This window comes from Limanda limanda, chromosome 15, assembly GCF_963576545.1.
Source record: "Limanda limanda chromosome 15, fLimLim1.1, whole genome shotgun sequence".
NCBI classification, from domain to species: domain Eukaryota; kingdom Metazoa; phylum Chordata; class Actinopteri; order Pleuronectiformes; family Pleuronectidae; genus Limanda; species Limanda limanda.
In genome coordinates, this window is record NC_083650.1 from 17559673 (window position 1) to 17584133 (window position 24461).

The 24461-nt window shown below is 47.7% G+C and overlaps 1 protein-coding gene across 4 annotated transcripts in view; it reads left to right on the top strand.

Annotated features, from left to right (window-relative positions):
- The first annotated feature begins 341 nt into the window (after window positions 1-341).
- Window positions 342-24461, top strand: part of fgfr2 (fibroblast growth factor receptor 2) — a 37975-nt gene continuing 13855 nt past the window's right edge. For 2 of the 4 annotated variants that reach the window (XM_061087694.1, XM_061087695.1), the window contains exons 1-8: window positions 342-1004; window positions 3343-3599; window positions 11317-11574; window positions 11913-11987; window positions 15446-15615; window positions 17818-17941; window positions 21563-21753; window positions 22933-23077. In XM_061087694.1, coding sequence (XP_060943677.1) covers window positions 3419-3599; window positions 11317-11574; window positions 11913-11987; window positions 15446-15615; window positions 17818-17941; window positions 21563-21753; window positions 22933-23077 — 1144 coding nt within the window. In that variant the 5' untranslated portion in view covers window positions 342-1004; window positions 3343-3418. Of the gene's footprint in view, window positions 1005-3342; window positions 3600-11316; window positions 11575-11912; window positions 11988-15445; window positions 15616-17817; window positions 17942-21562; window positions 21754-22087; window positions 22227-22932; window positions 23078-24461 lie in introns of all 4 variants that reach the window. The other 2 variants (XM_061087696.1, XM_061087697.1) reach the window with 2 other exon arrangements.

Genomic DNA, 24461 nt, shown 5'->3' on the forward strand with positions numbered 1-24461 from the left:
AAACAGTTTAAAATAATCTGGATGGCGATATTATTTGACATTTATATATGTTCCTCAGTTTTATTCAACACCAGAGAGCTGTGGTCTGAATATGGACCGCACTGCAGAGGATGAGCTGAACATCGTGGATGATGCTCTGCGCGTAATCAGTGCGTCCCCCTCCCGCGCGGGTCCCGCCTCGGCCACTGGGGGGCGCTGTTCCTGCGGTCTGGACGCGCTGGGACCTGACCGAGGGCGCAGGACGGACAGGGAACAGCGCTGCAGTTTGCAGGAAGCGTCTCGAATTACACTGGGGGTGCTTAGGGGGGTGGGGGGGATGACACCCACTGGAGTGCAGGAGGAGGAGGGAAGTGTGTGGAGACGTAAGGAGGAGAAAGAACCTAGCAGCAAACCTGACAAAGCGTCTGAGAAGCGGAGCGAGGAACTGTCGGAGGAACCAGGAGACGCAGACTCTCTCTCTCTCTCTCTCTCTCTCCAGCGGTGTGGGGGGGTGGACGCTCACTGATGGATTCTATGTCATCTCGCATCGGACAAACTCTTCTCCGCCTCGCACCAGCTCCTCTGTAGCTGCAAACTTTCTGTTTTTGTAACTTGTCAAGTGCGCTGCTGGAACTCTGGGGCATGTTTTACGCACCGGAGGAAACTTGGTGACGGGGAAGGAAAAGTTAGTGAAGGAGTGAGGGGGGAGGAAGGAGGAGGACAGCCGCAGTTATGGTTCTCCGATGTGTTTTCGAAGGATAAGTGGGATTTCGCTGCATGGCCCCGGACTACACTGCTCCTCCGGTGTGGATTATACCCTCCGATCGGACCCGATGCCGGCTGGCTGTGGAATAGAAAGCTGAGAAGAAGAAGGCAGCGCCTCGCAGATTCTTTTTTTTTTTTTTTTTTTTTTGGTGCATTGTGGAGTTGGAGACATTCCTCCTTCAGGATTCGGCTCATGCTCTCGCCTCCCTTATCTTCTGTGCATGCCAAAACAGAGATCTCCACGATTTTAGTCCTCCCTGGTAAGAAGCCTGTTGTTTTTTTTTGTTGTTCTTCAATTTATTGTTTACGATAAAGCTCAGCTGGGAAAAAAAGTCTCCAGCTCCTCCACGATCACATCTGTCAGGATTTTCGGCTGTCATGACAAACAGGCGACGTGATAGTAGCCACGGTTTTGCGCTCTGGGGGATTGTGCTACGTGTTTCCCTTACGCTCGGGAACTATTTACTATTCACAGCGGAATTTACACAATTGTCTAAGCAATGCCTCAGTTTGGAGACTTTTCACAAGTCGATGCAAAGTTAATGATTACACATTTTCTTAAATTTGCATCAAACAAATAATAACGCATCTCCTTTATTTCCCCCATATTTCACCCCCTGTTGTTTTTTTAATCATCCTTTTTGATAAATGTCATCAAGTTAATTCAATAAAACCTCCATGTTTATTTTAAAAGGCGAGGGGGGGCTTCTCCGGCACCTTGCGCCATCACTTCAGGACCCATTAACAAGTGTCCTGGTTATTTATTACTTTGCTTAATTTTCTTACATTGCATTTATGGTGCCAATTATCCCGTGACCGCAGTTGTTTTTTCACTGCTTGGTGCCGGAGCCCTAAATCACTGAGCGGCTCCAAATGAGCCCCCATTGTGGGAGAAGCCAACTGATTTGAATCTCAATGGGAATTCGGTCGGTGCCAAAGGAGGTTTCATTCAAAGCCCCCCGGGGTTGAAGTGAAGGCGGTGGTCGTGTATGGAGCAAAGTCCTTCGTGTGTCCTAATGTCAGCAACATTGGGAGAGTTTTGCAATGCGGAGAACATCAGGTCACATTTTAAAGATATAATTTTACATTTTTTGTTTTTATATTTTTATCAGCACATGTTTTGCTTCCATTGTATTTCACCGACTACCTGTAGAATAACCCGATTTTGGATTTTATTCCGTCCTGCTTCACTTCACATTTGCAATTGATGTAAAGCGTGCAGAGGTTTCTGGGTAATTCTGGTGTCTCCCCCCCCCCCCCTTCCTGCAGTTGATATTAAGCTTTATGACTGAATCAGACACCGACTGGTTTATAATCCATTAATGACGCATGTGTCTGGGCTGACGCGGATTTAGCTCAATCAATTGGTAAAGTCAACACTGGGCGCCAACAAGTTGTTGTGTCTGAGGTGATAAATCCCTGGATTCACCTCCGCGTCATGCATGCATGCGTGGGTTCCCCCCGGGGTTTGATGTGAGAGCAGAACCAGGATGTTCGCGTTTTCAGGTTCACGCACTAAAAGTCCAAAATACACGTGTTTCTGCGGGTGAACGCGATCGATACGTGCAGCTGGGGCGCAGGAGAGCGTGACTCCTCCGATCCTCCAGGGACTCGGGATGCTCGGTGGATCCGCAGATGTCTGGCAAAAAGAGATCGGTGTGCGTGCGTGTGTGCATGTGGGTCCCATTATTGCAAACGTGCAATTGAAGCCTTTTTGGAAATCACCAAAATGCAATAAGAGCCTTCGATGCAGTTAACGCGGCTGCAGCAGTGCGAGCAACAGGTTTGACGCATGAACCAAATCGGTATTTTCCCCCAGATACTATGACTCATCAGTCAAGGATAGTGTTTATTATTAAATGTAAAGAATAGAAGCAGTGTGTTAAAATGATGCAGGGGACAGTTTTAATAAAGTTGGAGAGAGTCTGATCTTTAGATAATAATGCATCGTATGACTTAAAGAAGAATAAAAAGCAATACAAAGCTCCTGTGTCTCTGTACTGGAATTTTCATACAGGACACAGCAATACAATTATCATTCTGGAGTTTAACTGAATAGATGAAGCCACGTCTGAAGACTTCCAGGAGCAAATATGCATAGTGTTACCTTGAGCTAAACTCTTAATTTACACAGAAATACATCTTTCAGTAAACTTCTTCTACATAAATGTCATCTGTTTCATTATACATATCTAAGTACAAAAATTCCCATCACATCTCCTAACTGGCTTCTCTCAAACGCATCTCAATGCATATGATTGTAGACTGGAGGTGGAGGTGGACCCAGGGTTGGTTGTGTGCTCACCGCCGGTGCCTCACAGCTTCGGTATGTCTGTGGCATGGCTTGTTTGACAGCATTTTGGAACACTGTCTCGCTTGCTTTCTTTTGATTCCTTTTTGTTCTGTCTCACTTTGTCCAAAAAGAGCACAAGTAGGAGGAAAGGAGGTGTTGGAAAATGTATTTGAAAGTAAATCCACTATGTCGGACTGATATATTTTACAATTTCTCTCCTCTGTCACATCCCTGTCCTCTATCATCCTCCTCCTCCTCCTCCTCTTCCCTCTCTCTCTCTCTCTCTCTGTCTTTCCCCCTCTCAGCCCAGGTGATTGGGTGAATTCCGGTGAGGGACAGGCCGAGCCCGGCTGCAGTTGATGGTTGGGCGGACCCCCTCCGATGGGAACAGTGTCCAGGGGGAGAAGGAGAAGGGGAGTATGGGGAGCGCTGGCCCCCACTAACGGTATGGCCTCATGGGCCTGGCTGCTGGCCGCTGTCCTGCTGTCCATGCTGACGGTCAGCGTGGCCCGGCCGCCACTCACAGCCAACAAGGAGGAGGAGGCCACTCTGGAACCTGAAGGTAAGCAGCCGCAGCAGCAGGGGGGAGGGAAGGGAAGGGAGTTGGGGGGCAACCATTTGTTGAGTTTGTTTTTAGAGGGCAGGTGTAAGTCTGTCAAGTTTGTCCCCCCTCCCCAGCCCTTTAAACCTGACTATAGAGGTTTGGTGTCTTTTCTTTAGAATCGTTGTGCTTAACTAACTTAAAGTCAGAGGATAAAAATCCACAAAGAGCCTCCAGTTAAATGAGGAGTGTTAAGATTTCGACAATTTCATGCATATGAGGACGGATTAGTTACACAATAACCAACAAAAACATATTTTACTCTATTCCTTATATACCCACAAGTTAGTATCTGAAGTTGGTTGTAGAGAAAAAACATTTCTCTCTATTTTGGGTATATATTTGATTTAGGGGGGTGATTAAAATAAATAAACCCAAGGAAAACGACGAAGCACGGCATGGCTGCCCTCTTGTTTTTCCTCAGGCGTGTGATTGACACTCTGTTTTTGCGCTCGTGTTATTTTTCTTTCTGATGTCTGTGACAGTTTCTCCCGGAGTGTTAGAGGCAGGTTTGTGAGCCTGGGAGGGAGGACAAGGCCGAGCTGTGAAGGAGGGTGGGACAGTGTTTGTGCTGGCATCTCTTTAATGCCCTGCTCGCCTGGAAGGAAGCACGGACAGAGAGGGAAAGGGAGAAATTAGGATATTGAGTTTTGGTACATTTCCTTGAGTCACGTCAAACTGCACTGCATTTTCTCCAAAATTTGTTATTGAAAATATCTTAAAGCCCTATTTTTTAGTGGAAAATACATTTTGAGAAACCTTTTTTTATTGAGAGGCCGTCTTTTAGTTTTCTTTTCTTTTGAGGCTTCTCCATTTTCTGTGTCCGGTCCTGGAGTCTGGTCAGAGACGAGCTAATTAGAGTTTTTGTGATGGATGTTAACTCGCATTCCAAAGCCTTTTGTTCCCGGGCTTTAATCAGCATACTAATTGTAAGTTAGTGAAACAACTGAGCATCACTTTTTGAGCCACCTCCCCCTTCGCCTTCTGTCACACACACACACACACACACACACACACACACACACACACACACACACACACACACACACACACACACACACACACACACACACACACACACACACACACACACACACTCGGTACCTTGTCCTGCCCTTTGCCCTGCAGGTCAGGTATCGTTGTTACCTTCGTTGATGAGAGGCCGTCTGAACTCTTTTCCTCCGCCCGTTGTTTTTGTTGTTCTGTCTCAGACTGTTTGGCTCCGAGCTGATGTGCTCGGACCCCCATGTGGCCCCCACGGCGGCCACAGCGGGGACAGAAAGAGAGAGCGCGAAAGAAAGAGAGAGAAAAAGAGGGGGGAGAGTTTTCCAGAGTTATACAATCCTCCAGGAAAGTTCTAAGAGGATTTGTGCAAATTTGACTTCTCCTTTAGATGGAGAGATTACGGAGCGCCGGGCAGCGGTGAAGTCATGTGACTGCAGATTAAGTGGCTAGACCCGAGGTTCACATGCTGACGGATCAACAGGGCACAGAGATCCTGGTCTGCTTGTCTGGTCTCCAGTGAATCAGTTTCCCCGCTGCAAAGGGCAGACATGGATATTTTTTGAACTGCAGCTCTGTGTGATTGTATCAGTGTCAGCAGGCCTCTGTTCGCGATTCCTGATTGGCTGTTCTGGTGTCACCTGTAGGGCATACATGTAAGATGTTAGAGAGACAGGCTGGCTGGACCCGCCCTCTCTGTCCTAATAACACCCCCCTGCAGAGATGTTTAGGATTTCCAAGGCTCTCTGCCCTGCAGCCTAGGTCACACCACTGCCTGTGTGTGTGTGTGTGTGTGTGTGTGTGTGTGTGTGTGTGTGTGTGTGTGTGTGTGTGTGTGTGTGGGAGCCGTAATTGCTGTAGATTCATCAGATTGCATATCAATGTTTTCTCTATAGAGCCCACGCCTGCACCCCTGGTGGCCCCTGCTAGTTTGTTTACCTGCAGCTGCTGTAACAGTAGAAGCAGAGCGGGCGCGCTGGTTAAGGCTCCACAACAGGTCTATTGTTGTCGCTGTAGCCACTTCGGTATCTATGGGAGTGTTTACCTTGTCCGGGCACTCTCCATTTGCACAGTGATTAGAATACTATGAGCTGAATAACAATTGCAGCACCCACTGGTATGTGTTTGTGTGTGTGTGTGTGTGTGTGTGTGTGTGTGTGTGTGTGTGTGTGTGTGTGTGTGTGTGTGTGTCTTTAACATTGGTATTCTGTGCTCTGCAGTGTGTCTAGGCCCCTCTTTGCATATAATGTGTAATAAATGTGGCACCAGGCGCACTGGATCGCAGGCTGAATGTGAGTGCAGCTGACAAAAGTCAGCTCGTGGTTTGGCTGCTGTACTTTGCTCGACTCCCCTGCCAAACTCTGTTCTTCAAAAAAAAAGGGAAAAAAAGCTCTGATCAGCAAAGAGTCAAAGGCTTCAAAAATAGTTAAGTAAATAAAGGCTACATTATGTGTCAGGGACGAGTCGCTCATGCTCTGACAGCCAGAAGAAAACAGAGGGATGCCTGCCAGCGAAAAACGTTTGATTTCTGGAAGAGTTTCTTGGCACAGTTGGAAATTTAATTGCTCTCTTGGCATCTAGATATTTCTACATTTACTCTCCATCTGTAGACTGGGCATTATTTTAATTAAGATACATAATCACCAGGGTGTTTATTTTAGTATTGTTGAATAATTAAAACCATGTTCAGTAAGCTCCATTACGTACAGAAGGTGTTAAAGGGAGTTGCAGGCTCTGTACCTTTCTGTTACCGTCATATCAACACAATCCACACAGAAGGAGAACAGCTGTAAAAGTGTAAAAGTGTCAGCTTGCTGGATAATGACATGGACTGTGTGTGTTGTCTGTGTGTGTGTGTGAGTGTCTCTGTGGCGATGGCAATGGAACTGAACTCTAAACAAATGCAGTGTGTTGGTCGGTGGTGGGGCCAGGGGCAGTTGGGCTGAATATATGGCCTTCACACAATGACTTTTATTAGCCGTTGCTGGCTGGTGTTGATCTTGAAGGTTCAAGTTTGTTAGTGTGTGTGTGTGTGTGTGTGTGTGTGTGCTTCACACGGCAGCTCAGTCTCACACCTGTCTGATAAGAGGCTGGGAAGGGCCGCTGCCTGTGCCAGCTTGTGCCTCAGGTCTCTGTGGACTGTCCGGTGTGCGGCGGGAGGCCGAGAGAAATCTGAGTCAGCAGGTGGGAGAGAGCGCAGGAGGATGTTGGGCAAAAAAGAGGAAAAACACTGATTTAAATTAAATATGTATTAATCAGAAACACTGAAGCAAAAATAATAATGCGATTTCCTAATAAAAGTAACAGAAATTGTTTAATTTCTATGGGGATTTCCGTGAAGCTTCAGTTTTTTTTTAGCATGCATGTTTACTACAAACATCTGCACCTACTTTCGATTTTATTATTAGCTTTCCTTTTATTGCTCGGGATGATAGATCTGAAAGGTCACAGATTTGATTGTTGCATCAGCCTTACGTCATCCTTGGATGTGGTTTTTGTGCCTGGCATTGAGCCAGATGTCCTCCCGAGCCATGAGGTTGTTTCTAAAACCCGAAAGTCTTTACTTCTAATCAGAAAAAAATTGGCTGACTAATGGATATTGAAAACAACCCATAGCCGCAGCCTTATTGTTTACATTAAACTGACTCTGTATTCAGTTCTGAGCATTCATCTCAAGAAGCCAGAGCAAATTACATCTCTGAGGAGTCGCTGGAGATCTCATCCTGAAAAAGGATTTGGGAACTAAGCGGCAGTCAGTGGGTTGAAGAGGTCGGGTGGGGGTCAGGGAATGCCTGGATGGGGGGGGGGGGGGGGTGGGGTGGGCGGACTGGAGGGGCTGTTGCCATGGATGCCAGCATGGAGCTGCTCCTTTGTCAGAATAAAAAAAAAAAAAAAAAGCTAAAGAGGAATTTAAATGTGAAAGGATGTCAGAAAACAGGGAGGGACAAAAAAAGTGGAGAAAAGTCCTGGGATTTGACTGCTGGAGGAGGAGAGAGAGGAAAGAGGAGACGGTAAAAAGGAGGAATAAGAGACAGGAGGTGATCCGGCGGTGTGTGTCGCCTGTTGAAGATGGCCGTCATTACATCTAGTCCATTGTGCAGAATGCCATAAGGAGGAGATGGAAGTTGAATGAGTCTCTCTGCAGAAGTACATTTCTGTTAAAGACAAACTCCAGGGCTATTGGAGTTTGGGCTATAAACCGGTGCCCTCTCCACTCGGCCAACCGCACTGCCTCGGCTCTTTCTGATTCGAAAGACAGACGGAGGTCAAGGAGACGTGGATGAGAATTGCTTTCTCCAATTTGCTGCCGACTCTCGGGCCGCCAGACTAATTATCGCCAGCCGAGAGACGGCGTGAACGAGGACGGAGAGGTAGCGAGGAGTGCACGGCTCGAATCTATGACACCTGATCGACAATCGTTATAGCCGTCAGAGAAGAAAAAAAGAGGGAGATGAGTTTTGAAATGGAGATGTGCTTCATGAGAAGAGAGGCAGGATAATAGTGACGAGGGAGTGAGGGCGGAGGAGAGAGCTGTTTGATCGAAATTGAGCAAAAGTGTGTGCGTGGATGTGTGTGTGTGTGTGTGTGTGTGTGTGTGTGTGTGTGTGTGTGTGTGTGTGTCTGTAGGAGAGAGGCACCCGCTCCCTCCTGTGGTGCAGAGCAGGATGAAACTTTGTAAAGATGAAAAATCTGCAGTGAAGTGTTTCAGCTCTTCAGCTCAGCACGCATCCCTGGACTCTTGTAAACTCAGTAGAGCAAGGTGTGTGTCTGTGTGTGTGTGTGTGTCTGTGTGTGTGAGTGTGAGTATGTGTATGATACACACTTCTATTAAGATGTAGCTCTCTATCTTAAGTGTGTGCAATTTTCCTTGAGGTTCTTGCCACATTCTCCGTGTGTGTGCTCATTGCATGACACAGGTTCCCATGAACAATCGGGCATGCTGGAGGTGTCAACAGGTTTGGGAAGGGTCAGGCTGAGGTCGGCGGGGTCAACAGGGTGGGGGGGGTTTGGTGGGAAATGTGGGAATGGGGCAGAGCGGAAGGGGAGGTGAAAGAGCTAGAAGAGGGAGCAGCAGCAGCAGCAGCAGTGGGGGAAGGAGAAGTTGACGGAGGAGGACAGATGGACACAGCGGAGATAAGAAAATGATGAAGGCAGAACCAACACGTGCATGCTTTCTTTAATCAGATGCACCATTTGGATGGAGTCCCTTCCTGTTTTTCCTTCTCCCTTCCTTCACTTTGTTATTCTTGTCCCTCCTTACATCTCTCCGTCTGACTCAGGCCCCCTCCTTATATGAGTATCTTCTTTCCATGAAGTACCTCGGTGCTCTTCCTTTTTCTTTCGACCTGCTGACAGATATTGTGGCCTGTGTGTGCGCGTAGATGTACATTCCAGGTGTTGTGTTGCTTTCCCCGCCTCATTTAGCACCCCCCACCACCCCCCCACCCTGTGTTGATGTTGTCGGTACCTGCGAGCTTCCCCTCCACACACTGTACCTCCTCCCCTGCTTTGTGTCCCGGTGGTTACGACATCTCCGGGGTTTCTAAGAGTCTAAATCAAACAATAAAAGGAAAAGAGGCGGAGCCAGTAATAATGTCAGAGGCCTCCGGTGTGGAGAAGCACGTCGTAAATAAGGCGGCGGAGACAGCTCCCATCAATCAGCGCGGGGGGGGGCTCCACCTTTTATCAGACCACACACTCGTTGCCTGGTGGTGAGGGAGGGGTTAATTATTACTGGATTGAAGAGAAGTGGGAAAATGACAATACAGGAAGTGTACCTGTGAGTCTATGTGCCCAGAGGGATTGTTGAGAGGCTCACGCACATGCCTGGACCGCTGGCTTGTGGCGGAATGACTTTCCCTTCCTGTCGGGGCGAGTGTGTGTGTGTGTGTGTGTGTGTGTGTGTGTGTGTGTGTGTGTGTGTGTGTGTGTGTGTGTGTGTGTGTGTGTGTGTGTGTGTGTGTGTGTGTGTGTGTGTGTACTGTTTACATTAGACACACACTCAGGGCAGCAGCACGTACTGTAATGGAGGTGGGATGTTGTTAAGAAGGTGCAGTGAGGTACAGGAAAAGGCTGGGAGTGCCACCGCCTCTTTAATTACACCTATCAGCCTTCAGCCAGAAACTCTACGTACACCTCCGTCACTTATGCTTTTCCACTGTTACTATTTTCCTCCCCAAATCTTTTTAATCCCTCTCTTTTTTTGTCCCTTTCCTTTGGCCCCCGCTAAATAACACACACACACACACACACACACACACACACACGCACACACACACGCACACACACACACACACACACACACACACACACACACACACACACACACACACACTTTATCACAGTTCGGCAAAAAAGGGGAAATTTGATGGTTGCAACTTTTTGAGTTTTTGTACATTTGCGATGAGTGAATGTACACAATGTCCATGAATGTGTGTGTGTGTGTGTGTGTGTGTGTGTGCCTCAGGCGGCCTGGAATCAGGTTTGATATATGTGGCAGTAGCCAGCTTGTATGTCAGGCAGGTTTTCCCCCTTATTACTCAACTTTTAGTCACAGTCTCGACTTTAAATGGTTAAAGTAAAAAAAAGAATCCTTCCTGATGTAGAGTTGCCGTTTCAGCTCTGGCTACTCACTTCACTTTTATATGTTGGACATTCATTTTGCTCTCCCTGTGCCGCTGTACAAGTCAGAGGACAGGCTGTACACACACACACACGCACACGGCACCCACTCACAGGCTGACTTGGATTTCCTCCCAGAAGCGAAGGTTTTTTATGCACTTTGGAGTCTCGCGGAGTTTCTCGCTCGGTGCCTTGGCCGGCGGATCCGGCGCTGGGGTTGCAGATCCTCCGTGGCCGTGGTATGAAAGGCAAATGCAAGAGGGAGAGATGGAAAACAGGAGAGTCAGTCAGGCTACAGGCAGGTCAAGGTTTTCTTAAGCCTAGGCGCTGAGTCAAAACCAGAGAAAAGCCCCCCCCCCCCCACCCCCAAAACAAAATAGAGAGCGCACCCCCCCGATCCCCCTCCTTATCCCTTCCTCTGCCTGACAACTGCTTCCGTCCTGGACCTTTCTGGCTGCTTTCCTTTCTGATGGGCAGACCCGCTGGAGTTTTATTCCCTTTTTTTTTAGTCTGAAGAAATCTGTCTGCGCTGCCACTACTCACACACACACACACAGCGGCTGCTTGGAATCTTCGCTAAGCGGGAGGTGGTTGTTTGGGGGGGGGGGGGCGGGGGTTGTCTTTCAACGCAGCTCGCAAAGCATCGAGTGTTTTGTTTTTTGTTTTTCTACATACGCTGCTCTGGCCGTGACTGCATGCTCTGAATCTATAAACACCAATCACACTGCACCAATCACCCGATAACCAAACCATGGCATTCTCTGAGGGCTCCATCCCAGACGACTCACTGGGAGTTTGTGGTAACGACATGTTGGTGTGATGGTTTTTTAAAAAATGGGCCTCCCTCTTTTTCTGTATTGCTCCTCTTGCATAAGTTGATTTTGTTTGCATCCATTGGGGGTTATTATGGTGTTTTTGTTTCTTACACTCTGGCTTGTCTCTTCCTCTCCCACCTCTTTTTCTTCTTCTTGTGCACCCTCTTTCCTCCTCCAATCCGACCTTTCCCTTCCCCCCCCCCTCCCCTTTCCCTCATCCCCTCCCATTCGCTCTGCAGAGGCATCGAACAAATACCAAATTTCTAAGCCCACGGTGTGCTCAGTGCACCCGGGGGAGCTGCTGAAGCTGAGCTGCCCTCTGCCATCGACGGGGACCATCACCTGGACCAAAGACGGCAGCTCGCTGGGCACCAACAACCGCACGCTGATAGAGCAGGAGGTGCTGCAGATCCGCGATGCCACGCCCAAGGATTCGGGCCTGTACGCCTGCACCAGCGTTAGCAAAGACACGGTCTGCTTCATAGTGAATGTCACAGGTGAGTCAGGGATCAGGCAGGATAGGACAGGTCAGGCTGGGACAGGAAGTGTGGAGAGGTGGAACAGTTTCCTGGTAGTTTCCGTGGCATAGATGGGATCAGGGATGAACATCCTGACTTCTGAGCGATTCTAGGTTCTAGTGTGTGTGTGCAAGTGTGTGTGTGTGTGTGTGTGTGTGTGTGCATTTACAGTAGCATACGGCCAGATTCAGACAAATCTCCCCACTCCTGTATTTTCTTTAGAGTGTGTGACAGCATGACAAATTCAGCATGCTATACCACATGTGTGTGTGTGCGGGTTGCGGAGGGATGGCAGTAACCGTGGTTACTCTCTGCAGATGCCATTTCGTCGGGAGATGATGAGGACGATACAGAGCGATCGGAGGACACCGGGGCGGACGGAGAGCAGATAAGTGAGTACGGGAGGAAGAGACGGAGTGATGCATGAGCAGTGCTGTCCTTCTGTCGCAGTTCTATCAGAATATAACAGGGAGGAAACAAACAGAGACGTCGTAATCCACATCTTTAACACGGTAAAAGATAACGCTTGAAGTAACTGGTCTACAAAGTGAATGAGCAGTCAACAGAACTCAAGTCTGGAATGCTGATAACGTGATAACTAAACACCTACAAAGAGTTAATCCCTGTGAAATAATCTACTTAGCTGAGCCAGTGCACAGTTCAGACTGGATGTGACTGTACTGATATGAGTTTTTTGCCGAAACTCATATCAGTTCTGCCCTGCCTCTGCTATTCTATACCTTAGCATTCCTGTCCAGGCCTATACTGAGACTTAGTGAGTGTGTAGTATGTGTGTGTGTGTGTTTGTGTGTGTGTGTGTGTGTGTGTGTGTGTCTCCACGGCTCCAGGGAATACAGAGATTCCTGACATTCCTTCAGTCAGTGTCTCTCAGGTAGTCAGGCCTCATGGAGCCAAACAACCAGCCAGTCAGTCAGCTGGGCTCACACATTTTGAAAGACACCCATCTGGACGCAGTTACCCACCTGATGGGCCTGTGTATATGAGTGTGTGCGTGAAATAGAAAGTGTGTCTGTGCGTTGATATGTGGGCTGGTCGCGTGTTTATGTAGCCACGTGCACACATGTGTGCGTTCACATACACTCGGAAAAAGGGGGCTGAAGCAGAGATGAGGGCTTCCACATCTTGTTAAAATTCTCCACACGCACTTTGTCTCACCGTGAGCCCTCCTCCTCCTCCTCCTCCACTTTTGGGCTGACTGTAATTGCCTGAAATCCATTAAATATGGGGGAGAGAGGGAGGAACTCGGTGAGAGGAAAAAACGGGGGGAGAGGGAAAAGATCCAGCCATTCTGGTGGTAATAAGCTGTTTGAAAACAAAGGGAAAGCTGTTCTGGCAGTACAGTCGCATTTTCTCGCTGTGTGTGTTTTTTGGAGATTCAAAAAAAACGAAATTATTATTAAAAGAAAAGGGGGGAAGAAGAGGAGAGGGGAAAAGGCATGAGGAGGAGAGGGAGGGGACTGGGGGATTTGTTGGATCAGCACCAGCACTTCTCGGAGCATGGCGTGGAGCCTTGGCCGCGAGCCGAGGACCGGAGCGAGGGAGGAGCGTGCGTTTAGGCGTGGGAGGGAATGAGAGCGGAGGCTGCCGGGTGTAGCTTTATATCGGTGGCTTTTTTTCTCCTCAGTCCTGGAGCACTCTGAATGGGCCGGCCATCAGGCCACTGTCAAACAGCGGATTTCGATTTGACTTTGTATAGAAGAGACAACAACACAAGCATTTTTTTAAAAAGGGAGCCCGTCCAAAGTGTTTGTTCATAGTCAGCAGCGGGTGGTGTTATTGGAAGAGACATAGCTTCACATAGTTTGGAATATGAATATACTGGGTTTGGAGTTGGGCTTAGGGTTGTTTGCTTAAGTTGCACGGACATGACCTTAAAGTCAAATCATAGTTTACATGTCCGCCAGTCCACTCGGTGTGACCAGGTACAATCAACTGGAAAGAAATGTGGGGTCAGATATGCATGTTTGGAACACGAGACCGACATGGGCCCTCATGTTAGTGTGAATGGAACCGTGGGCATGTACGTCTGATCTCTGCTCAGTTGAAGAGGACCAGTACTTAACTCATTTCAACTTCTGGTCCTAATAATCCATTTCACACAGCGGACTAGTAAAGTTTGTATAGATGAATGGTAAACAGGAGAGACTCAACACTGAAAAACAACTTTGGGTCACTGGTGGATTTAGCTCTCCAGAGGAACTTGGCGAGGGAGACAATCTTGACTCATAGCATGGGGGTTACACAACCTCAGCTCACCCCCGGCCAGCTTAGGATAAACAGCCGTGAGTGGGGATCCGGATGCACGGGGCTTTGGGGGTGGCGGGGGGGGGGGGGGGGGGGGGGGGGGGTTCCTGGAGGCCTCAGCAGTTGAGAAAGTGAGAGTTTGGCCTCATCATGGAGAGAGGTCCGAGGGTCGTCTCGTTTGAAGTGCTGCCCCTCCGGACGGAGAGCATGGGAAACAGCGCCGCTCACCTTTCATGTCCCGACCTCATCCTCCGACCCGCCTGCCAGTTTGGGGTCAGGGGTCATTGTGGAGGGACACGCTCGCGATGAGCCAGTCTCGAACCTAATCTGTCTCTGTCTGAACGGATGGAGTGATGACAGGAAGAGAGAATGGAGAGGAATGGAGGTGACTGGGAGGTGAAGGAGGAAGGCAGGAAGTGAAACGCAGATAGTGAGAGTGAGAAGGAAGAAGACGAAAGGGGGAACGGCTAATTATAGGTTCAGCACTTACCGTATACATCCATTCAGGAAGGAAAAGCAGCTGTTTACTGAATTTGCTATGCAAGAATGCGCGACTCGTCCGGTTGCATGTGCCAGAGAGAATGATGGGAGGTGTCTAGTAGTATGCAGATTGGACAGGCAGGAAAGAGAGTTGGAGGAGGGCACTTGAAGCAAATACACCCCTGGGACGTTAGCTTATGTTTGATGGTCATACAAAAGTCGGGAGAGGTCTTATCTGTGGGTATTCCTTCTGTCGCTTGTGCTAGGCCTATAAGGAGAGAAAGCCATGGTGTGGAAGACCGTTTGGGTTGTTGTTTGACTTTCTCTTCCCCTCTGAGCCCCATCTGCTTAGGCAATCACACTCCCAGGTGCAGGGAGAACGGGCGGATGGGGGGGCTCAGAGGAAAATCCAGCTGACTGAGATTCAGAAACTGGGAGAAAAAACAGGGAACCAGGGAACAGACGAAACACAAGGAAGGTGGTTGCTGTAGGGGGGAATTGTAACAGTGTGGCATTGATAAATCTGGACTTGAGTTTGAGTCGATGACTCCGGAGTCTTGTGTTAAAACTGTGACATTCATTTTCTCCCCTGACGGTACGTAATGATTTTCCGAGGGTGATAAGCATCCGTGGCCCGGCCGTCCATATATAGCCAAGTGACAGATAAACAGGGGAGCTATGCTAATTGGAGGAAGTGGAGGGAGAAGAAAAAAGTTGCTAAGTGGAATGAGATGAAATTGTATGTGATGGTCTAGTTACCCTCTTGGCAACGCCCAGGCACATTCTCCCCTTAGAGCTGATGTCCCCCCCCCCCTCCTTCAACACCCCGCTGAGCCTATGGGGAAAGAGTATGTTTTTATTTAACTGTGTGAGCTCTGGGTTGTGTTTCGCAGACAGCGGGTCAGCTAGTGCAGGGGTGTAGTGGGGGGTGGGGTGGATGCCTCTGGGACTAGGAGAGCTGTAAGAAAGGTTCAGGTTCGGCCCATCTGCAGTCGCACTTCCACGTAGTGCTGCCTCTGCCAGTTCAAGACCCTAAAGCCAAACTGTTGAGGACATGATTAGGGAAACTGACCCTGACTGAACACCGACTGTTCCCTGGTTGCAGGCGCTCCTTATTGGACCTCATCAGCGAAGATGGAGAAGAAGCTGCATGCGGTTCCAGCTGCCAACACAGTCAAGTTCCGCTGTGCTGCAGGAGGCAACCCCCGGCCCAAGCTGCGCTGGCTTAAAAACAGCAGGCCTTTCCGCCAAGAGGACCGCATGGGAGGGTATAAGGTAAGACAAACAGTCGTACATCACTCTTTTTATTACGAGTGTCAACCCAGCTGCCTTCTCCCGCTTTGTTCTGCTTTCCGTCCCACAATGCATCTGGCTAGTTTGTGAATGTATTTACAAGGGACGTCAGGTCTCCGATCTTCCGATCATTCTCCGGCTGTCCTTTCACCCCTTTTCCACCCGCCACTGGAGAGACGGGATGAGAGTAGACAGAGGAAACGAGAGCAGTGTTTCTGGTGTGAAATTGGAATTGCTCATCCGTGCGCCTCCTCTCAACAGGATACTTTGCAGAGGCTCTCACTGTAACTCGAAATGGTTCCTTTGCCCCAACAATTAGAAACCTAAGCCCGGGACTTAAGGGTTAAATGCCCTCGGACAGTAACGTATAGAGAAAGTAGGTAGCGTCAGGGTTGAAATGAGTTGAGAATAGCTGAGGTAACTCAATCAGGGAGAACAGGTCCCACTGGCTTTGCTCAGAGGCCGTGTGATTCCAGCATGCGATGCTGTTGTTATGAAATGTGATTTACAAACACTATAGCTGAGCTGGTTAAAGTTTAAACTGAAAGTGCCTGATGTGCTGTTTAGCTTGTGACTCTCTGCTTACACTATGTACAAAGAGCAAATCAAACAGAGTAAGAAATAAAACTACAAACAAACAACCCCTGATTCCTGGAAAGAAGACAATACTAAAGATAATTTCAGTGGTCGACACTTTAATTCCATTTCAGTCGTCAACTTAAATGACTTTCTATGGACAGCGCTGTGTTTCTAACACACTGCTTTGTTTGACTTCTGAAATCTCTCACCAAAGTCCCATTAGGGGATAAAATAAACGGGCTGAGCGGATTTGTGTGTGGTGAGAATACCTGACTCTGTATGTCATGGGAAAGTGAAGCTACTTTTGTTATGTTTTATTTCTTCCTTGAAATCAGCTACGACTAGTCTGAATCTGAAGAATTTCTCCCCCGTGACAGACTCTATTTGGATTGTATCAAAGTTATTTTGCTCCAAAATTCCTGGGTTTGCCTCTGAAAACAAGCAGCTTTTGACTGTGTGTGCTGGAATTGTGCTGACGGAGTGGAATAACAGATTCAACAGACAGTAATGAAATTAATTTATGAAAAGATCCAGTGGTGCTGAAGGAGTCGGAGGCTCCTGGCTAATGCCTTATGGTTTATGAGGAAACACGTCTCCCTTGTCAGGGGAGTTCAGGAGCGGACCATGTTGACGTAGCTGCTGGTGTCGTTCTGTTTGGATTCCGGCAGGCTCGTCGCAGCAGAGACAAAAAACAGCTCCTGGTGTGACGGAAACATTACAGTCAGGCTGTCAGAGACACCGTGGGCTGCTCGTTTCTCTCTTTTTGTCAACAAGTGGCGGACAAAAGCCGTACCTGAGCCCAGCCCTGTGGCCTAATCTCCCCATTGTCAGAAATGTAGGCCTGTGCAAGCAGCAGCTACTGTGTCCCTTCGGAAACGTTATTGTTGGCTCACACCTGTGGATTCCACACACAGGTGAAGCTATTTTTACAAATCATTATGAATAAGAGTGTATTTGAAACAGCTTAGACCGGACAGGTGGAGTTTACGACGTGAGATAGCGGTGACTCATTTGAGAATTAGACAGTTACAGGGAAGTATGGAGGGCTCTGCTGGGTGGAGCTGTTTGCATCTTTATAAAAAACTTCCTCGTAGATTGTTTCATTATACTCTAAAAGCAGTTGTATTTGTAGAAATAAAAAACAGAGTGATACTCAGAAGAGCACAAACCTCTTTATGAAAGTCACTTTATGAAACCACATTTATTTTCACTAAATCCAGAGTTTTATTTGAATCTGCACCTTATTGCACACACGTTTTTTCCCATCAAGATCCATTAATTAGTCCATGAGAAATCTACAAAAATCTGGATACCCGTTTGATGCAGATCTGCACCAACATTTGTATGGTTCCTTCTCAGGTTAAGTCCCACCCCTCCACAACCGATTTTATGGAATTGAGTATTTTTAATCCTGTTAACTAACAAACTTCCAACCCTAACCCTAACCCTTCTGTTTGAACACACTGAATCAGTTCTCGTCTTTCACTCCTGCAGCCAAATAACCTTGTGTCAATTTTTAATCACCGTTCTTCGCACTAGCTCCTTGTTCCTGTGAAGTTCTGTGTTTGCTTCTCCTAACAACAATCCCTTGCTTCTCCTCCCCAGGTGCGTAGCCAGCACTGGACCCTGATCATGGAGAGCGTGGTGCCGTCGGACAAGGGCAACTACACCTGTCTGGTGGAGAACGAGGTCGGAGCCATCAACCACACCTACACCTTGGACGTAGTGGGTCAGTACCACATTCTCATAGCACAGAGTGACACCTGTGAGGCCAATAAAGGAGGAGATGGGGGAAGGAGAAAGAGGGAGGTGGAGGAGCGGGGAGGGGAGGGGAGGCTGAAAGAGTTCTCACAGTGAGAAGAGTGTGCATGTGTGGGTGTGTGCTGGTCGATCGGCCAGGTGCATGCTGGATGCAGGTGCAGGCCAAGAAGTGCTGCCAAGCACACGGAAGCTAAACATGAGTGAATGGTTTTTATGAAGTTTTCATTTATTTATATAATAATAGTTTTTTTTGTTATTAAATCCTCACATTTCACACATCAGTATTATGTTTTACAAACGATTTGGTTCTTTGTGCTTTACCCCAACCATCTAAAAGGAAATAAACTTAAAACTATTTATTTTTCCATTTTTATTGAAAGGACGATTTTACCCAAATCAAAAAAAAATATTTTTTCAGTGCGACTGCTCTTTATCTATCTTTCTTTTTTATATTCTATACTCAGCTACAGGGACAGAGGAAATAAAACACATTTTGTTCAGCTTCTTTAATTCTTGAAGCACATCAATTTAGGCTGATAAAACTGAAATTATGTGCACTCCTCAAAAAATACAATGAATAAATAGTTTAACCAACCCTTTAATGTAAGCTTAGGTATTACCGCGACTTAAACCTGTAGCAGGTTATTGTCGAGTGTCTCTTTCTGAGGACAGTGCTGACCTCAGCAATATGAGAGCGAGTTCAGAACCAACTCAACCAACCCCTCACTCCGACCTTTGGAGCGCGGTAAGCAAAGCGTGTTTTTCTGCTCGGTTTGCAGAATCAATAGACAACAGGGACAACAAGGGGAGTGGGATAAAGATAGAAGATCAATATGTACATATGTGTGTGTGTGTGTGTTTGTGTGTGGTGCAACTTTGCCCTTAATTCATTGCAGACCAGTTCTCCTTTGGCCTCACTCGAACCAATATAGAAGCGATCGGTACACATCAAAGTTTATCTGACAAGGCTCTTCTTCTGAAATCAGGTCCAGAGATAACAGGGACAGACATGAGGCTGCAGCAGTTTGATTCAGAACATGTGGGGACCACTGGTCACTCCAAGTGTCAGCAGCCTGTGTCTGTATGTAGATTCATTCTCAGAGTGTCTCCATTGTCCGGAGCAGGACTACTGTAATTACACACTGCTGTTTTGATTAGTGCCTCCATGGTAATAAAGAGTTTTATTTTCATTTTATCAGATGGAGTTTGAATACCTGAGGGTTTATGCTCAATGAGCATACAGGCACATGCACACAAACACACACGTACACACACTCCCCAACGCAGGCCCCCTGCTCTGCTCCCCTCTGACGTTAGCTCAGGCTCTCCTTCAGACTGCATATTTCTGTTTTTTGTTCGGTTTTATTGCAGAGCAGTAAACCCCCTCCACGTCTGGCTCCACAGCCACTGCACCCTCCAACCTCTTGCCTCATTTTCCTCCATTATAGTGGGTCGGCCGGAGGGAGGAGAGGGGGAAGACAGAGAAAAGAAAGCTGGGAAACAGACAGAAGAGGTTGTTCTTATCAGTCTTTTCTTTGCCCAAGTGACCTGCAGGATCAGCCATTAAAAGCATGAGTTATCCGGCCTTTTCTGGTTCAAACTGGCCTCCGGACAACAGGCCACAGTTGGACATCGGCTAGCAGACACACAGGACGCGTCAAAACAGACATTGAGGCTCTTTGAGTCAGAACTGTGCCGAGCGGCGACCCGGCTGCACTTTGTCAGTAGCCGCATGCCATCCTGTGCCATGCGGCGCCCTTCCTGTGCCTCGGCTCCTCCCCGACCCTTAGGGCCCTGTGTGCCAAGCTGCCAGGTTACCCAGAGTTCATCAGTCTCGCATGGGACGCCATGGAATGCCCCCGGTCTGTCTCCTCTTGCTTCTTTCTGCCACCATCCCACTACCGCTGCCGCCAAATTACTCGACTAATTACTTAATTGATAAACGGACTCAGTTTTGAAACGGGTCACTACATGTTGGTCACAGCAAACCATGATCAAGCAGCTCAGCGTCTGCTCTTTCTTTCAGTTTGGACCGGTTGGCCTTTTATGTCCCCATTCCTTCATGCTCCACGCTGCAGTCTGAGAAGACAACAATTTATAGTCGTCTTTTAGTGTTTCTCTTTCTGTTTTTTACCCAAAGTAAGAGCAGCTTCTTGGTGTGAGGTCGATGGGCCATAAAAGAACTAGACTTGCTCGACACCAACACACACACACGTACTGTCTTTCTTAAATTCCTTTTTTTAAATTAACCAATAATAGCTCCACCAACTTTTATTGTTGGGTTTCTCTCTAATCATGATGTGGCCTATTTTCTTGCACTTAACAACCTCTCTCTGTCATTGGGTCTGAATTGTCTGCTGTGGAGCTTTAAACGGCCCAGCTTGAATTTTTAAATAATGATGGTTAGAATACACAATTGTTGAACATGAGTTTGTTTCCACACAACATTAAGAGTTAACTACTTTCTGCCCTTTTTTAAGTAAATATACGTCTTTTCAGACTGTATTTAGTAGATGCGTTTACTTTTCTGCTCCGGAGTGGGAGAAGGCCGGTGTAAGATGGAGGAGGAGAGAAAATAGGGGGGAAAGAAAGAGAGAGAGAGACAATAAACAAGGCTGGTCCTAGGAATGTGCAGGAAGGAGGAGGGAGATGGGGAGAGAGAAGGTGGGGTGGGAATCATCTGATCTGACAGATTTGAGAAAGATGAAGGGGGAAGAAGACAGGCAGGCGGTCAGAGGCTCTGACGAGATCTCTGCTCTTAGTTTGTCTACTCTCCATCTGTTGATCCCCCTTTCTTCCCTCGGCTCACCTTCCTAATGCCTTCTAGCTTTTTAGTCTTAAACCCAGCCTCCCTTTATCACACAGCCTCACCTCTCTGACCATCCCCCATGACCCACCCCAGACCTTATACACACACACACCGCACAAATGAATTCACTGCACCTTCCCTAAGCCTTAAGGCTTTGTTTTGGAAAGTCACTGCATTGCCCAAGGCTGAGTGATGTCATTATGTGTGTGTGCGTGTGGGGTGGCAGCGGGTGGCTGCCGTCAGTGTGGGGGTTGGTGGGCTCATCCGTGTGGTTGTGAAGGCCTTGCAGTGTTTTGAAAGGGAGCATTGTTCAACAGGTCTCGCTCTGTTTGGATTCGCAGGCCAAATGTTTGCATGTAAGAGAATGCTGGAGAGCTGGATGGATGTGGGGGTGCTACCAAGGTGTTCCACTTCCAACACGGGCGCATGATTTAGTTTAGTCACTCAAATGCAACATATACCCCCTCCGCTTCAGGAGGAGTCCTCTTCCATCTCCTGCAGCTATTTTAGTTTTCTGAGATTAAATGCTCCCCACCTTCCTGTCTAGTGTGAAGCCTTTAAATGCTTCAGAGATAAGAACGAGGCGCAGTCATGATTTTAACTCAGGGTTGGTGGGAAACATTCACTACCACAGTACATGCAGCTCTGCATGTCTCACAAGGTTTGCACTTTGTGTCTCTTAGCTGTCAGATTTACCTGGTTGTTTGAAGGTACTACCCAGTTTTTTAAACGCTTTCCATCTTTTAACGTTAACAACAACATTTTCCTCGCTACCGACAGAGCGCTCACCTCATCGGCCCATTCTCCAGGCTGGTCTCCCGGCGAACACCACTGTGAATGTGGGAGAGGAAGCCCGCTTCGTCTGCAAGGTCTACAGCGACGCACAGCCTCACATCCAGTGGCTGAAACACATCATGCAGAACGGCAGTCGCTACGGCCCAGATGGACACCCCTACGTCCGGGTGCTAAAGGTACATTCCTTTTCTTCCTCTCTTTTTCAGTTTAAACCTCTTGATTAGAATCCAATCCTTCCCTCTTGTTTTTATTGTCTTGGTTTCAGGTGTTTCGGGTTAAATTTCAAAGCTCAGACTGTATCAGGAACTAATCATTACATTTCCTTCCTTATTAGCTGATAGGTCTTTTCCATCCTGGCTCTTGGTGGTGATTCCTGCTGTCTCTTCTCTCCTGCAGATATCCATATCCAGTAGCTGTAGTCACGATGTTTGCATGCCTGTCTGATGAATTCTACGTGTTTATTTAGATTTACCATGTTGAAGTCTTGACGTGTGTATGTGTGGATTGCAGCGTTCAGGCATTAACAGCTCGGACGTGGAGGTGCTCACCCTCACCAACGTGACCGAGGACGATGCCGGAGAGTATATCTGTAAAGTCTCCAATTATATAGGCGAGGCCAACCAGTCAGGCTGGCTGACTGTCATCCCAGGTAACCCCCTGAGACCCCGCCCCATCTACCCTCCCTCCCGGTGTGGTTTCCTGGGCCTCGTCCCTGACCTGCTGTGCTGTGGTGGTGATCCTGCCTGTGGTCTCTTGGTGGTCCCGGGGCTCACAGACCCTCTCTTCCCCCCTTAATGTTGGACCTCTTGTGTTTCAGCTGCTCCCTCCACGGTAGAGACCGGGTTCAGCCATGGAAGCACTGCTCCGACCTGCATACCTACACTCTGAAATTGTCACAGCTTGGTCTCACCTCTCCCTTCTTTCTTATCTTTAAGTTGTATCCACCTCCACCTGTGTAGCAAGCTGTGTCAAGATGGTGTATGGTGTTGCACTGCAGTGCTCTCCATGTTCTCTCTGTTGGTTTATGCATGTGTCCACTTCAGTGGGTGGACTGGTCTTAGCAGGTTCTGTTGGTGATGGGAACCTTTGGGTTTTTTTTTTTTCATTATTGGTGCATTGACTCAATTTTCCTGTGTTTTGGTGGCATACTGGGCTCTATCCATGTCTTTGTTTATGAAGACTCCTCCTACCCACCCATGGAAACTCCCATAATCCTTTGCTCTAGATGGGAACTCCACGACGGACGTCATCCAGCTCCTCTTATTTCTCTCCTGGTGTCGGGGTCTCATTTTGTTTCTCTTTCTCTGTCCTCCCTCTCTCCTCCTCCTGCTCTTCCTCCTCTTCTCCCATCCCAGACCGCAGGTGTTAACACCACTGATAAGGAGATAGAAGTTCTCTACTTGCCCAATGTAACATTTGAAGATGCTGGGGAGTATACGTGCTTGGCGGGTAATTCTATTGGGATCTCCTATCACACTGCTTGGTTGACGGTGCTTCCAGGTATATACACTTGAAAACTTTCCTTTCTCTTTTTATTTTCTCGTCTAAAAGTTTGATTATGTAATTGCGTTGACCTCGAAGGAAGACAAACCCTCCCAACGGCACGCTGCTGCTCAAATATCAGATGAACCATCACAGTCATCATCCAAAACAATGTAACAAAAGAGCAAGGAGCATATATTCCGTAATATTATCGGGATTGGCGAGCTGTTGAAAGCTCAGAGCTGATAGCGGGGTAGTTAGCAGAAGACTTATTATAACTCTCAGGCGGAAGTGGAGCTCCCAGAGCAGCTCGAGTGTCTCCAGACTCCCGAAGCAAGGGAGGGTTTGTCTCCCGCCTCCTCTTTTCCCTCTGTTACATCTCTCTCCTGCTCCTTGGGGAAAACTTTTCAGTGCCCCACTTCAGTTCTGCATGTAAAAAAAAAATATACACTTACACCTCAAAATGTTTCTCCACTTATTTCCTGGCTCTGATAATTGCCTACTTTTAAGATCCTTATTTCCTCTTGAAATAAAGGTCAAAAGCTAAAGCTCAACACTTGCTTCAAGTTGGCTTGACTTTTTCGATTATCAGGGCCAAACCTCTCTGCCACTGCACGATGAATCTCGTGCATGCAAATGTTTGTCCATTTGTGTGTGTGTGTGTGTTCCCATTTGTCGACTTGTTTTATCCTATTTTTGTCTGTCGCTGTATGTCTGGTCTGTAATTATGCATACCGAAGGATCAGATACATCAAACTCGCTGTGGGAGTCTGCTCGAGTTCACTCCAGGCGAAACAGAACAAGCGTTTCTGCGAGAGTTCTGGCCAAAAGTAGAGTGGGCATTAAATGAGATTGATGAGAGTAGATGAGTGTCTGCAGGGCTTAACAGACAACGCTCGCTTTATATTGTAATGACATAATAGTTTTGTTTTGTCTGTAAACAAGACATCATAATGATCACAGACAAGCCATATCCTTTGGGAGCAATATGGGATATTTATTGGCCTTGATTTGCTCTATGTGCACCAGTGGCACCATCAAGGCTGTTGCTTCTGCGCGCGGGCTACGGTTTGTGGACCGGCAGATACGAGGCAGACACGAGAAAGGTTCCTATATGGAGCTTCACCTCCGGCCGGCTGACAGGCTGCTCGGCTGGCTGTGCTGCACAAGAGCCTTGTTTGTTGATGGAAGGCTATGCATTATGGAACAGTCCATTTATTCACACACACATGCACACACACACACAACCTCTACTCATTTCCTCGACAGGAAGTTCAGGCCATATATACATCCACGAAGGACACCGCTCTCCCTTGTTTGCGTTTTTGAAGTGGAACGCATATTGTTCTGTTGTTTGTGGATCTGTGTTTATGCTAGCGTGTTCTGAAGGTTAGCACAGAGT